This window comes from Pomacea canaliculata, linkage group LG3 (genome assembly GCF_003073045.1).
Source record: "Pomacea canaliculata isolate SZHN2017 linkage group LG3, ASM307304v1, whole genome shotgun sequence".
NCBI lineage: Eukaryota > Metazoa > Mollusca > Gastropoda > Architaenioglossa > Ampullariidae > Pomacea > Pomacea canaliculata.
In genome coordinates, this window is record NC_037592.1 from 34133022 (window position 1) to 34148474 (window position 15453).

The 15453-nt window shown below is 42.7% G+C and overlaps 1 protein-coding gene across 1 annotated transcript in view; it reads right to left on the reverse strand.

Annotated features, from left to right (window-relative positions):
* Window positions 1-10876, reverse strand: part of LOC112560339 (urea-proton symporter DUR3-like) — a 34148-nt gene extending 23272 nt beyond the window's left edge. The window contains exon 1 of the mRNA XM_025232140.1: window positions 10304-10876. Coding sequence (XP_025087925.1) covers window positions 10304-10473 — 170 coding nt within the window. The 5' untranslated portion in view covers window positions 10474-10876. The remainder of the gene's footprint in view (window positions 1-10303) is intronic.
* Between the last annotated feature and the right edge of the window lie 4577 nt (window positions 10877-15453).

The window sequence follows — 15453 nt, forward strand, 5'->3', positions numbered from 1 at the left end:
GAGGCATTCTGGTCTACCGGTGTCTTTGTAGTGATGATGATGTATTCTGGTCTACCGGTGTCCTGCTACTAATGAAGTATTCTGGCTTGCTGGTATTCTTGAAGTAGTGATGATGTATTCTGGTTTACTGAAGTCCTTTGTAGTGATGAGACATCCATTTCTACTGCTGCATCTTCACACCTTGTCCTCCTGTGCTGACGATATATTTGGTCCACCGTTTTGGTGTCGAGTATCAATATAAGAATGCCATCAGAACTATTGTATAAACATCTGCCCTCTCTTACTCTACTGGGAACCGAGAGGTGCCCGGTGCCCTGTGGTCCCTGTCGCAGGCTACCTTCTGAAGGGCATAAGTTCTTGTCTTTGCTTTTCTTCTCATCATTTCCAGTCCAGCTGGAAGACAGCACCTCAACGGTGTCTTCAGGCAGACATGAAAAGTCAGACTTTCTGAATCGCAATTTGACTTTTTTAGGTGGAATAGTACTTCCTTGGGTATATTTCCTGTTTTGCTAGAAGCTTCGAATTTATTTATTATTGATTTAATGAAAAGTTGATAGGTAGCACGGCGTTAGAACTGTAACAAAAATCATTCTGTAGCTAGGACCTTCTCTTAAGAAAGAAAGAAAAAAGAAAGTCAGAAATACAAGAGGACCCTATGTTAATTTTATTTTGTTTCATGCTGACAGTTGGTTATCATCTTATTTATCTACTTGAAAGGATCCGGAACCTGTCACACATACGCAGTTATATTTCAAGCTTCTTGTTAATTCCTAGAAATGACAGTAAACACGCCAGAATATGAAAGATAAATTTTTTTCAAGTTTTATATATATATAAGCGCTCGCGTGAAGCAGGATGTGCTGAGTAGTCTCCCTTTATTTACTCTCGAGCATGGTTTTACCTGACTCGCCTAAAAATGTTCTTTGGACAATACATACATGTACTCATTTATACATACACAAGTATATGTTTTATACAAACTTGTCACAGACAGTCACACCTCCTAAGAGAAGGTTGTTTACAGATGTCAAGCTGAGGATGAACCCAGTGCAGTTGAATGTGTAAACACAAGCTGATTACCACCAGCACATCACAAGCCCCAAATGGCTTCCACCCAGGTTTTGACAAACAGACGAGTGCTTTCATCATCCTCTACTAAACAGACAAGCAAGAGAAAATGTCTCCCTGGGCTCGCTTGCTTCTGTTTCATCTATAATATCTTAAGGGAGAGGTTGTCTTTATGGAGTCATCTCCACTTTTTCATTTGGTGTCCTATAACAACAACAATTAGAACTCCATTGGTAGACCTCCATTTGGAGACACATCCACAACGGAAACAGCGGAAACAGTGTTGTGGTGGCAGTATACTAGACTACACCAGTCACGTGACACCACCAGCTTAGACCTACCATCAATATCTTTGCAGCATCACCAGCTTGCAAACAGGATCACTGGCAAGTGCAAAGATGCTCAAGACAGCAGCTAATGTTCAAGACCACTTCCGGCAAGGGCATTCACCCTGCTGTACTTTCCTACATCCGTGTGTTGCCAGCGCCACCACGCCAGAGGACAGCACGGTCAACAAACCCCTGACATTACCTACAAGTTTGACGACTCTCTGGTGTCTGGCAGGATCTGTGGACGGTCCGTCCTTTGAAGCGTGTCATGACCTAGATCGATAACCCCGGTAACGGCGAACAAACAGATGGATTCGTGACGTCATGAAACATCGTTTCACGTCACTGCGTCCACTAATTGGTTTCGTCCCTTTGTTTGAATTTTTTTAAAGCTGTACGCGCGCTGTGATTCAACTGCTGTCTGTATTCGCGACATTTCACGTGGAAACAGCGTGAATCCACCAAGCAACAGCTCCAAAAAACCCCACCCCCCCCCGTGATGACTTGTTTTCCCCTTTCCCCGGGGGCTTTTTGGGATGTTTTTTTAGGCACCCCCCCCCCCCCCCCAACACCCCCCAACCTTTGTCCCACACGCCGCCGGACACCAGACAGCTTCCACACTGTTGTCAAGGAGGTACATTACCTTTTTGTACCTGGGATTTCTTTTGGGGGGACTCCAGCCGAGTTGCAATGAAAATTTTATGTGCGCAATACTGTTAAGCGTTCATAATTATCAACATAAATAATTAACATTTACTCTTGTGCAAACTGCTTTTCACACAATTAGATCGAGTTATATATACGCCACACACTCTTTGTTTGATACATCAATAATTGTTGCATGTGGATTATGTAATGCTGGGTTTCTGTATAAAACAAAATAACAAACAAACAAACAAACAAACAAACAAACAAACAAACAAACAAACAAAATGAAAGCAAATTCCTAGTGTAAACTCGTAATTATTTTTCTTTCTCGTCTTTCACACATTCTCCAGAAACACTACAAGACTTATGTCACACTACTACCACAAGACTGATGTCAAGGGCTCAGAGAAAAAGAACGATGTCACTGATCTTTAATAGGAAATAACTGTCCTTTATACATCCACCCCGCTCCTCGTCTACCCCATCACACTTGCTCCCCGGGGTGCGATCCCACGATTGATGTAAATGAATTCCAAAGACTGACGACTCCCAAGTTACAGGCAGCTGCTTTGACTTTTTGTCTATTTTGCAGCATCGATTGCAGGACTGATTCTGGTCCTACATCATCATCATCGTCTTCGTCGTCATCATCATCATCGTGGTCGTCAAGATAACGCACATTAAACAAGAAAAAAAAAATGCATGCATAGGAGGAACTCGATGAAAAAAATAGAAAAATGATTACTCACACTGAGATGCTAAAGACTCTCAGACTAAAAATTAAATCACCAGAAGACACAAAACTGGAAAGAAAGAAGACAAAAAAAATTTGAAACTGAGAGAGTTTAAGAGAGATTGAGAAAGAAATAGAAAAGCAATGAAGAGAGAGACAAAGAGTGATGGCCATTTTGCTGACAGTCAGCCTCCAGTTCGAGGCTCGTATAGTTCTCATAAAGTTTTTCCCCAACTGCTGTAACTGGGAGGGCTACAGGGAGGGGCGACCTCCTTTCGACCAATCACAGCGCTTCTCTCAAGAGTATTCTAAAGTTCGAACCCCGTTGCGGCGCGGTGAGGCGAAGATTTCGGGGAGCGGAGACAACTGCGTAAAGCTGTCACGTGATGGTTTCTTGTCTGGCAGGGAGGTGATTGTCTGTAAATTTGTGCTCGACTCATCGGTGTCGGCTAGAGATTGCCCAAATCAATAGCATTTCTTCCTTTCAATGTTTGTTGAATTCTTTTCTTTCTATTTTTGAAAAATAGAATCGATCGTTGGTGTCTACATCGTCTGCTGTCTGCCTGCACGAAACTCACGTACAGACGGAGCCACATGAACCTTTTAATATTTAGTTTCGGTATTCAGGGGTCTGTATTTAAGGGCCAGCTGTTCTGATTTTTCTTGTTCACCTGTTCAAGCACCTTAATACTTAAAGGTAATTTTTTTCATGTACAAATTATCATCCAGGCAATTTTAATATTGCTTATACAGACGGGAACATATACACTTGTAAACGGTATATGGTAGACAAAAATGTGGATGGCTAAATAGTTGGCAGGTAAGAAGAACTGGATGTATAAACGTCTAAAGGTTCGATAGGAAAGAGCAGGGGGACAAAGAGTCCATTACCACTGGAAGCTTCTATTCTTTCATTGCCTGACCGATCCTAGTCACGTGGTTGACACGATACAATTCTCTAAATGGATTGCTCGACAGTAAGAAAATACCCGGAATAAAGCAAGCTAGTTCTGTTTTAACGAAGATGCCTTGTTGGCCGAGAGAGAAGTGACAAACAGACAAAACCGCAGGTCAGGCTCCTCACATCCAGTAAGCATCGTAGATGAAAGAAAAATCCGGAAATAATGAAGCCATGCCCGCCATTAGTAACAGGAATCGATGGCAGTCCTCTGTCTCCTCGACACAAAGATACAGTGGTTTGCACATTTCTTGTCGGATCTCTCTCGTATTTATCATAATGTTGGAAGTGTTATGCCACATCGGGGGGCCGCGGGGGCCTGATGGAATAAAGCTTTTGTCGGACATGCTCGGGCGGTAATGGCGATGCAATAAGTTACTGAAGACGAGGGACAGGCAGGGAGAGACAGACAAAAACAGAGTGGGACAGGGATGGGCACTTTTTATTGGCGGTATTTTGCTGACAAATATTAAAATGCCTGAGGGTGTGTCTCAACACAGAGGGATTCTGGGAACCTTTTAGCTGTCTGCTAATGACGGGTATTTGTGGGTGGCGCCGGACAACAGCATCAACTTTGACTCACCTGTCCACTTATGGCGACCAGTCGCGAGTTCATTGTCAAGCTTGCTAAATGCTAACAGCAGTCAGCTAAAAATGCTGATAAAATAATTATTAGTAGTTTAGCTGTCTGCTATGAGTTGGCATATCGCTATTCATTTCATAGATGGTCGACACCATGCGGTGAGCTGTGATTATAAAATACACAAAATATACCCGCCCACCTGGCGACAGGATCCATGGGGTCACTGACCATGGGTTGTTGTCCTGGGTAATGTCCAGAACTGACACAAACTGCCATGGTATCCTCCTTTCATCGTTCAGTCTAGCATCTACCATACATTACCCCGTCAGGTCAGGGTTACATCCTGTCTGTCTTTGCGCCGATTTTTGATTGTCTAGAAAGAGAGCATCAAACTATTGCAAATTTTGTGTCCTGTCCATTCATCTGTCTACACGTGCCAGTGTGCCTCGTTTCTTTATTTTACTTCCAGTCTGTGCGTGCTCTTTTCCGTCCATCCCTCTTCCACTCGTGTGATTTTTAACCCCGACTAAAGTTCACCAGCAGTAGCCAATATCTTGAATTCCTCCCAAGATTAATGGACTTTAAAGCTCTTCACAGGTCTTGGTCTCTGCTGGTCAAGGAGAGTCGCTTCTTGTATAGCCAGTAAGCAGCGACCGGATCTTGTGACAGATAATCAGTCATCCACGACCTTTGTCCTCCATCACGAGGCCCAGTTACTCAAGATCCAACAAGACCATGAATCTGCCAAGTCTTTGTCTGGGTTGCCCCGGGCAACGACTGTGCGGATGTTAACCACGGGCAAAGACTCACACCGATCTGTTCTGGTGCAGACCTTAGAAGTTCCTCTCTTGAAATTTTGTACTAATTTATGTATTTATTCGTTCGTTAAGTTTTATTTTTATTTACTTTTCTTTTAGAGTCCATTTTCCATGCTTCAACAACAGCCCATGAAAAAGGAAGACAGATGCTGTTCCTCAAAAACATCTAAAGCCCAGATAATACTCATCAACGGTTATTGTTTTCTTTGACAAGGTCTGCAACAGAACTCTACGTTTGAAAAAAAACACCTTATCGTTTCCCAGGGCGACTGTATGCCATAGAGGATGATTATTTGTTTCTCGGTCATGGCATGAATATAACCGGCGCTCAACGAGCTGGTCGTCATTTTATGGACAATCACTAGCCAGAGCCTAATCGTAAACGGTCTGAGAGAAAATTGTGTACAGGGTTTTTTTCTTCTCCTTCCTGCCATCCCCTCGATTTGTTTCTTCCTCTCCTCCGTCATGCGCGAAGTCGCCTGGTGGCTGAGTTCTGTTCATTTCTACTCGGACGTGAATTAAGAAAGACAAGTAAAAAAAAGAAAAAAAGACAAGACAAGACAAACAAACCCACACCTAAGTGAAGGAGGAAATCTGTGTCTCTTCCGTAGACTGTGTCCGAGACGAGTATCGAGTCCTTGACCACCAATCTTTAGTTCACTGCTGACAGTCACATGACCTCCCCACCACTGAGGTCAACATTTGGTCAAACTGTTTAATCATCGTTTATATTATTCTGCTGCAATCCTGATTATTGAAATCACTATTGTATCTCCACAACCTTTTGCCCTGTGGCGACACTTTAACCCAAAGTAAAAAAAAAAAAATAAGTCGCTATCGTTTGTCATCAAGAGTTGCCTCCCCTCGTGTCCCTGTAGTTGTTATCGGACTTGGGTGTATTTGTCACTGCTCTGTTGAGTCTTTACTCATTGTGTTAGCAACTAGTCAAGTCCTGTACACACCAAACACTTTGACTCCGTGACGAATGCGTTCGTCTGCTGCTGCGCCGCGAGCAAAGGGTTAAACAAACACTCGCCATCACTGACAAAGGCCAGAACAAGTCGGTCACGTGACACGTGTCACGATGCCAGACCAAACCAAAACTCTTAATAATGAGAATTACTATGATGTGACTATTTAGAGGGTGCAACGGCGAAAATAGACAAACAAAAAGACAAACACGAAAATAGACAAGTAGAGAGTTGTAAACATGTGAACATCACGTGGGGTCCAGTGGCCAAGGTGATAATTGGTCAGTTGTTTATAGATACGGAGTTCTTGTCACGTGAAGCCATCGCCATTTTATGCAGTTTTTGTAGGATTTTTCGGGGAGCATTTCAAGTGATTAAAACATTTACAAAATCTTCTCCGATGCTGAAATATTGTGTAGAAATAATGAAATAATGTCGTCGTGTAGAACTTTTATGTCCAAACTGTCGCCCGTCGAGAAAATGTTTTAAATCGTGCATGGTTTTAAAAGAAAGGGTTGGACAAATGTTACGTGTACAGAATTTCTCCCCTCAGTGTTAATTCTGACATTTCTTTAGTTCAAATTGTATGAAACTGCCAGTATTAAACAGTATTAAGCTGCCAAACAATTTTGCAAAAGAAAGTTAATGTTGATGGTTTCTACAAAAAATTCCGGTAGCAACTCCTTTATTAGAAACACATCTTACCACACTCAGCATGTGGCTCTTGAAATTTACAAAAATCCTAGATCCCTGTGACACAATGAAGGTCTTTGAGAAAAATAGCAAACCAGAAGCAGCTTCCAAATACAAAGCAGGGAATGGTTCCATCAGGAAAAGGATGAAGGCAGCGATGGTGATCAGGATCTAGTGCCGATCCCGGATGTCAGGGGCGACAACAAGAAGGTCAACAAACTATTGAAGTCCCTAACAAAGACAACTCGATTCATCTCAGACGGAAATGTAGCCATCTCACAGAAAGCATTTGTTGTACTAAACCGATGGACTGAATATTTCAAAGACATGGACTACTTCTGAAGACGAACACCATCATCCTTCAAACAAACGGACTAGAGTACTGGAACGTTGCAGTGACTGCCACCCGACCCCGGGCCCGGTCTTCGAGATGAGTTCCAAAGAGCAGCATGCAATGTGAAGGGAGGAGGGTCGCTTGGCAGTGACATCGTCCTCGCTGACCTGCTCAAGTAAGGAGGGTGGACACCAACAAAGACTCCCAGTGCTCTGTTCCAAAGAGTCTACGAACCCAAAGAATGGTCTAAAGAATGGACGCAGTCGCTAGTCATACCACCATCCCAGGAAAAGGAAACATCAGACAACATCAAAACTACAAAACCATAATCCTAATCAGCCACACAAGCAAAGCCTTGCTGGAAGTAATACAGAAATAAAAGCGCCATCGCCACCGAGGAACTTATCGCAAAAGAACAGGTTGGCTTCAGACTGGGAGGAATCACAGGTGAGCAAATCTTCTGTCATCTTGATAGATAAACATCTACAGCATCGTCTGGGCCTTTATCACAACTTCATCGATTGTCAAAAGTCCTTTGACTCTGCACGTGGGATTTGATGTTCAAATGAAACATCGAAGAGGGTCTCGTCCAATCATCAAAGCTTTATATGAAATGTGAACGAGTGTGTAATGATGGATAACCGAACAGAAACTTTCTTTCATAGGCAGTGAGCATCCGTCAAGGATGCTTTGCAGACATCAGTCTGATAGCAGGAACCAACAGAACTCCGGAAGACATTGCCAACACACTGGCTGACAAAGTGAAGAGGTGGACTGGCCGGTCGTCCTGTGCACGACCTGCTCACCATCGCCCAGGTGTGAGTAGCGGGTCCTGTCAACTGCCGCGTCTGTCCATGTGCTCTCCTCTACGGCTGATAGCAGTTAAGTGAAGAACGAGTGATAACTAATGTCTGACAATCTCTTTAGAGTTGTCTCCGCTCATGTCCACTGCGAGACTACAGCTCGTCCTTCTGTCCTCCTGCTTGACGATGCGCATCAATGGAAGCAGCACAAAGACTAAGCAGATAACTCCCCGGGACAAAACTCAAGGGAGATTATTTAACAAAAATCCATAACTTGCTCCGTCTCTATGGCAAAATATGAAAGAATTCAAAATAAATATAACAAAAATGTCAACTTCTGTTGAACTGCGAAAAGAAATATCTCAATTACACAAAATCACCTGTTTTATTAAGAATAGAGAATAGTTTAAAAAAAAAACACTGACAAATGTTATGTGTTCTGTTTACCTACAGATTCTTGTGTTATGTTGGTGTGTAGTGTCTGGTGTGTTCTACACGCGTGTAGTTTGCTGACAGACAGTGTAACCTGTCTCAGACAGTCATCAGGGTTTGACCTGCTTATCGTGGGGACTTTTCTGTGCTCCATGTTTACTTAGCGCCTGCGTGAGGGCAAAGGTCGTAGCTGACTTGTTCAGATTACTTGTATGTGTGTACTCACACTTGAGTATTTGTGTACTCACTCTTGAAGACGAGCAGAACATTCTAGTTGTACACTTCCAGGGATAAATGGAGGCGAGACATAAATCTTAGCTGTCTACATATGTGCGTGTAGTGACTGAAGTTTGATATTCATGATCCACACGACAAACTCTGTCTGTGTGACAGAGAGATGGCACAATATGATAAGTTCAATCATATATACAAGTAACAGTTATTTTATGTTTAAACTAAGGACTATCTTTAAGTCCAAACCTTTATTAATTTAGACTTTGTCATCATTACGAACAAACTGAAACTCGGGATGTGCATGTCTGGCTGGACGCCTGAGTACAGGGGACTATTCACCTCTTATCCTACATGTTTGTCAGTGTGTATGAGTGTGTGATTGAGTGTTTGATTGTACGGATGAGCGTTCACGAGCGTGAATACACACTGACTGCCTTTCTCAGTGACATGGTCCACGGGGAAGATTTTGACGATGTGACCTCGGATGTCCTGCAAGTTCGTCTACATGATCCATCAAATGTGATGGATTCTTATGGAGAATTTGTCAGTTGGGGACAAGTCTAAAGGCGTCTGGGCCTTGCCTCCACTGTGAAAATAATTCGGAGGAACGGGCAGAGAACTCGGTGTATGAAAGACGTCCCGAGGCTGGCAGGGGAGATAATTGCTAGAGTGAAAGATGATCAAAGAAATCGTCAACAAAATGAAAGCAGGAGCGACTGACGGAAGGAAGCAGAAATTAGAAGAGAGTAAGACGGACGAAGACCAAAAAGTACTTGGGTACCGGTAATGACACAGAACGAGACCAACTCTAGGAAAGGAGAGTAAGTAGAGACAGACAGGTTTTTACAGGGAAATGAGAGACAAAAAAACTTCGGGGCTCACTGGCAGAAAGAAGGGAAATAAACCCACGTACTTTAGAGCCTGCGATATATTTATTTATGTATTTGTAAACAAAAACAGCTTTAATATCACTTACAACGACAAAGCGCTGAAACACGGACAAAGAAAGACAGGTGGACGCAGTGACAATCAAAGCAACCAGAGAAAAAAAATTTATTGTAATTTTTGGTAAAAAAATGGAGGGAAATAGAAATAAAATAAAAGAATAAAAGAAAAGAAAAAATAAATAGAAATAAAAGGGCGTCCACAGAGCAGTGGGTAGAACACTTGCTTGTCACCGCTGCAGTGAGAGGCCCTGGGTTCAGATCTCGTCATGGGCCACTGTCGTGACACCTATTCCCATTGCCGGTTTTCCTCCCTTTCCCTCCCTCCCTGTGCGCATTCAGCTCTAGGTGGAAGTACTTTCCCTTCAAAATAAGCAACTAAAGTAAGAGAAGAGAATAAGTGAGCAGATACTTTGCAGCAAACTAAAGAAGAAAAAAAATACGGTCAGAAAAGTGTTAGTGTGCTTAGTGGCAGAACAGACGAGTGACTAAACAGTGAATGTGGAAGGGAACAAAAAAGCAGAAAATACTTTTAAAAAGTTCTGCCATAGTTAGCTTCTGCAAAGGGAGGAAACGAAAACAGAGACCTGTATGTGTCCGAGTCTGTCTGTGTCTACCCGAGTCTTCTACGGAGTTCCTTCCCCTACACTATGGTTTTCTTGTTTGTTTGTTTTTTTACTGTCAGTCGTCGAGAACTATCCCTAATGGCCAAACAGATATTTAAGATTCTGACCCCAGACGAGATAGCTACTTACCCCGGTTTAAAGGTGGAATCTGCTGGCCTCAGCTTAATCGGGCATGACCCTGACCCCGACACTCCGTCGGTCGAGTTGGTGTTGATGCTGACCAAAGCCTTCTCGGCCCGCGTGCAGACACAACAGGTGGTCATCACAATCAGGTAACACAACGCTCGGACCCTGTCCATCCTGGGGTCGCTTCACTCGCCTCTCAACTCTGAACCTGACTGCACCTCCAGATCCTCCCAGTGACCTATATGTCAGTAAGTTTGTCCGAATTCTGTGGTCAGACGGAGAGCATCATCCTTCAGAGACTGTTCGGTCAGACGATGAATGCACTAAGATCGTTTTTTTCCAGAAAGTTCCTAGTTAAAAGCGAATTGTCATGGAAACCCGTGGCTGTTGCCCCATAAATAGTTTTTGCACCGGATCCGAACTTTGTTTATGTTTGGTTGCGCCGAGTCGGCCAACTGTTGAGAAGGCGGCCACTTCAAAAAGTAAAGCAGCGGTGCGAGGGAGGCAAGTTTTTCGGCTTTGAACGGCGGCTGCCTGGGAACCGGGGCTCGGAGCGGCCTGCATGCAACAAGCTGCCAGCGCCACGTGACGGACTGCAGCAAGCCGCCGACGCGCTGTGGCGGGGCAGGGAGGGGCAGGAGGACGGGGCAGGGCACCACGCGCCACCAAAGGTGCAGCAGCGGCGGCGGGAGGAGGAGATATTTTTTTCTATGATGTTTTGGTAACCACTTTGTTGTACGCATGCGCCAACAGCCATACGTGGTTGCCAAGCTGAACAAACTTTGGTGGTGGTGGTGGTGGTGGTGGCGGTGGTGATAGTTGTGGTGGTGGTAAGATCACCCATTTGTCGTTGCTGAATGAATCAGAAATTAAGCATGTACACTGTGCGTGTTAAAACATATTGACTTCATATTGAAGACATTTTCAAAGTATTAACGCAACGAGAATGTTCTCGCGAGATCCTCCCACAAGGAGGTCTGCAGTTTGTACAGGGGATGATACATAGTTGGATGCTGTGATGCCACCAACTGTCATTACTGGACTGCTTGCAGACGATTATTTTCCAGTTGACTACTAAAATGAGGTTCGTGTATACAAAGCTTCCGGTTAAGTCACATTCATCGTTTAGGCGCGCCGAGACAGTCAGCAGTCCATGTACACGTCCATGGTGAGACGGGCAGACATGACAGAAAAAGAACAAGCTGATAATTGGAAGGCTAACTTTTTCACATTGTCATAGGTAGTCACTTACATTAAACAAACTGCCTGAATATTTCTAGAAAAGAATAAACTTCCATGTCAAACTTTATTGTCATGTTACAGTATAACAATAAGAAACAGTTCTAACTGTTGCTCCCACTTATTTTTATTGTACCTGTTTGATCTCATCCTATACAATGCAATTCTCAGTGCAAGCCAAGCTGTCTTACATATCTTATCTGACATTTCTGTATAAGACTTTACAGTTCTTAACATTTGTACACCTTTCTCTAATACCTGTTTTGGCAGTTTTTGAACTGAGCAGCCTACAGCACAAAGCATATGGTATTTAATCATCTTCAACCCTAACAGTCTAATTATTAATCGTTATATAAAATGCAAATGCTGATTTTTTATTGTTCTAGCAGTAGGTATGTGAATCACAATGTCTTGAAATGTCTTTGTGAAGTAACTCTGAGAAACCCAATTCTTGTCTTACAGGTTAGGAGCAGGAGGAGAAACAGAGACCTTTTTCAGAAACAATCCATGTTTGTCACATGATAGTCTAGATAAGTCAAATACCAGTGGCATTTGTCATGATATATCTCGACTGAAGACTTGTACATAACTTTGAAAGTAATGGCAGTGTAGTGTGGAATTTAATACTGACAAGAGTAATCCCTCCTGATACTAGATGTTTAAAAATTAGAAATAAATTATTTAATAATATTAATAACTAATAATATTTAATGATAAATTATTTAACAGTCGTCATATATATTTAATTTGTTAAAAAAAAACAACTAAAATTCATATACTCTTCATCGCCTTAAAGAATGTCTTCTCCATGGAGTATTTCTTTATCTTCTCTTCTTCTAGCGTTCATCACTCATTTTCAAGATGTCCATCTCGCAAAGGTGACAGAACAATTGTGCATTGTTGAAATGTTTTGTAAATATTAAATTTATCGTTATCGTTCTATCACATATGGTGGCTTTCTTTCTTCGTTTCGGTTCTTCAGCGTTCTCTACTAATATAGAAAAGAGAGACAAAAAAAACAACAAAACAAAAAAAAAAAAGATTGAAGGAACAGTGCATGTAGAGGAGGCTTGCATCCCCATGAAAGACAAAGGAGACACAAGAAACTGTCCACAACATTTCCCATCACAGAATAGTCTTCCGCAGCCCCCGATCCTCTGTCCACCACCTAGTCCTCTCTTCTCTTAGTTCGTTTGTTATCGCAGGTTACAGGCGAAGTTGTAATGGAGAAAACCAATTGTCAAAAATGACAGAAACCCTTTACGAATAATATTTCTCAAACCGGTGTTATTTATTTTTAATGACAAGCAGAACTCAAAGGAAATGTTTGCCCGTCTCCAGAACTAGAATATTCATTGTGGAGAGACACATCTCTCAATCGCCGATGGTGACTGAAACAGAACCAAGGTAATCCTATCCACCCGTGCAGTCCAGTCAAATATTTCATCTTGTTTGAGTTGAAGTACCCGTGAAGGTTATGAGCGATGAAATCCAGGCATGGCTGCTAAAAATAGAACAGCGGGCTTCGATTCTTGACCTGATTTCCGCTTACTTCTTGGGCAGTGCGTTTTTCTCGGCAAATAAACCAATTGCTCAGATGACATCTCCCATACCCGAGTGTGTGGAAACTTTTTCGCGAAGCACTCGATTTGGAAGGAGTTGTCTTTGACAAACAGACACTTCAGGCGCAGGATCAATGAGCGCTCCAAAGCTGGTGGCTAGCATCCGTCCAGATCACGTGACAGCGTGACGTCACAAAAAGCACTCGCTTTCGCTCGGAAGAGGGATGGGGAATCTTCAGTCAACACCAGTGTGACAGACAACGACGTCACTGGTGTCTAGGCTGTCTAACAAGGGCAACAATGGCCGCTGTCAAGATCACTTACCACCCACCCATGTGTCGTCATCAGAGGACAGCTTCTGATGTCCGAGAAACACCGAGGGTTCAAACCTCAGACATACCTCCTTGTCCTTTCACTCGTTGCGCTGTTGCGAACTAAGCACACAGGTTACCTAGTTTTGATAGTATTTGCATTATTGTTTGTAAACTTCTTGATCTGATCGCGTTAATAGATCGAGAATGTCTAGAATGGTCAACAGGCATGATCTGACCTGCTGGGACAAAAGGTCGTCTGAAATGGTTTTGTCGGAGGTAGCCAACCTGCCACCCGTGTATGGTGTGCTTCAGACAGGTTACCTCACCTGGGAAAGTGGCTGGCCCACCCTTTTGTTTGCTCCTCAGTAATTTATTTGAGATTATCCTTCACCGGAGTCTGTATGGACAGACCCACCCACACCACACCTCCTCACTCTGTAAAGTCCTTTTAGTAATCCATGGCATCTGTCATGGACGGACCCGCACTAAGGCCATTAGGCCAGGTGAATAATTAATCAAGTCGATACTGCAATGGTTCATTTCCTGTCATTGATTTCACTGACACGGCGTAAAAAGTCTTCTTATCTTTTTCTGAGGATAAGGGGTGAGAAGGCAGATCTTCATTTGTCCCATCCTTAGTCTTCTTTTTATTCTCTTCATGGCGACAACAGCGATCATCATCATCATTATCTTTTATTCTTCCTCCACCATTTTTCAGCCAAGCGTGAAGAGAACACATGAAACAACACATAAACATTATCGTTAAGCTCAATACATCTTTCTGCTGATAAATGCTACTAAGAGCTGAAGAGACTTTTTATTCTTTTCAAAGCTTTTGTACATTTCTCGGAACTATCATCTAGAACTGACTTTATGGACTGAGACACAGCCACTCGTTTGATTTCTTACAGTCCGTTGGTGTGTCTGCTTGTCTGCAATGGGACTCTCCCAACATTGACATGTCAATGGAAAGAAGGTTTGACGAAAGAAGAGGTCGATAAAAGAAGAGAGGAAGTTGTAGAGAAAGAAAAAATAAAGATAAAAAATACAGAGGCAAGAGAGAGAGAAAGAAGAGAGAGCCTAAACATTAGATTTTGAGGAACTGGACATACTCGCTATCAAGACCAAAACACTATCTCCTCCGCTGTGCAGATGAAGGCAGACGATATTGGAATCATAACTGAGATGAACTGAAGGGATCATTGACTGCCTTCTGTGAAAAATACAAGACCAGGCGTCTCCTTGGAGCGCCATCATTAAGACGAGCCATCAAGGTTTATAAACACACGAGATGTCCTCTTCAATGGATGCAATTCAGTTAAACGACAGATGGGCTAAATGTAAAGAAAAAATACAAAATGAAAGAAGAAAAAAAATATCTGAGATGTCTTTTATCATCCTGCAGTACTGTTGGGTGAGGTAGACACAAGTACAAGCCACGTGACCCCTCCATCTCAGGACACTCGTCCCTCGACACCACGAGCAGACGATCTACACTGAGACAGGATACTTACTGTAAAAACGACTTTATGGTTGTGTTTGCAAACACAATGAAGCTGGAGAAGACGGATGTCCTTAGAATTTCTCCATTTATGTTAGTCTTGTTTTATGGTTCATTACAAAAGTTTTAACGAAATCGGCGCAATCTGGGAAACCCGTTGACTTTATTTACATTACTTTGTTTTGTTTAATGACATTCCACAATTAAGTTGGATTGACCAATCATAGCTTTATTGCAAATTTATCTTAAAAAAATTAGAAGACAATCTGAGCTTATATGGCTGAATTCTGGTTGCATTGCAGCCAGTTTGAAAGGAGGATTCGTAATGAATGGTTATCGAAATAGTGGATTGGGATTTGAGGCCAGCACCATGTCTTCGACCATCGCTAATGAGCTCTGAGTTGTCGTTACTTGATGATGACGACAATGATGATGATGATTTTTCTTCTCTCTCTCCCACCCCACTCTCCCTCCTTGCTCTTTCTGTGTACCTATTTCTTGGGTTCTTTATGTCCCTAACCCTTTCCCCCTTTTATT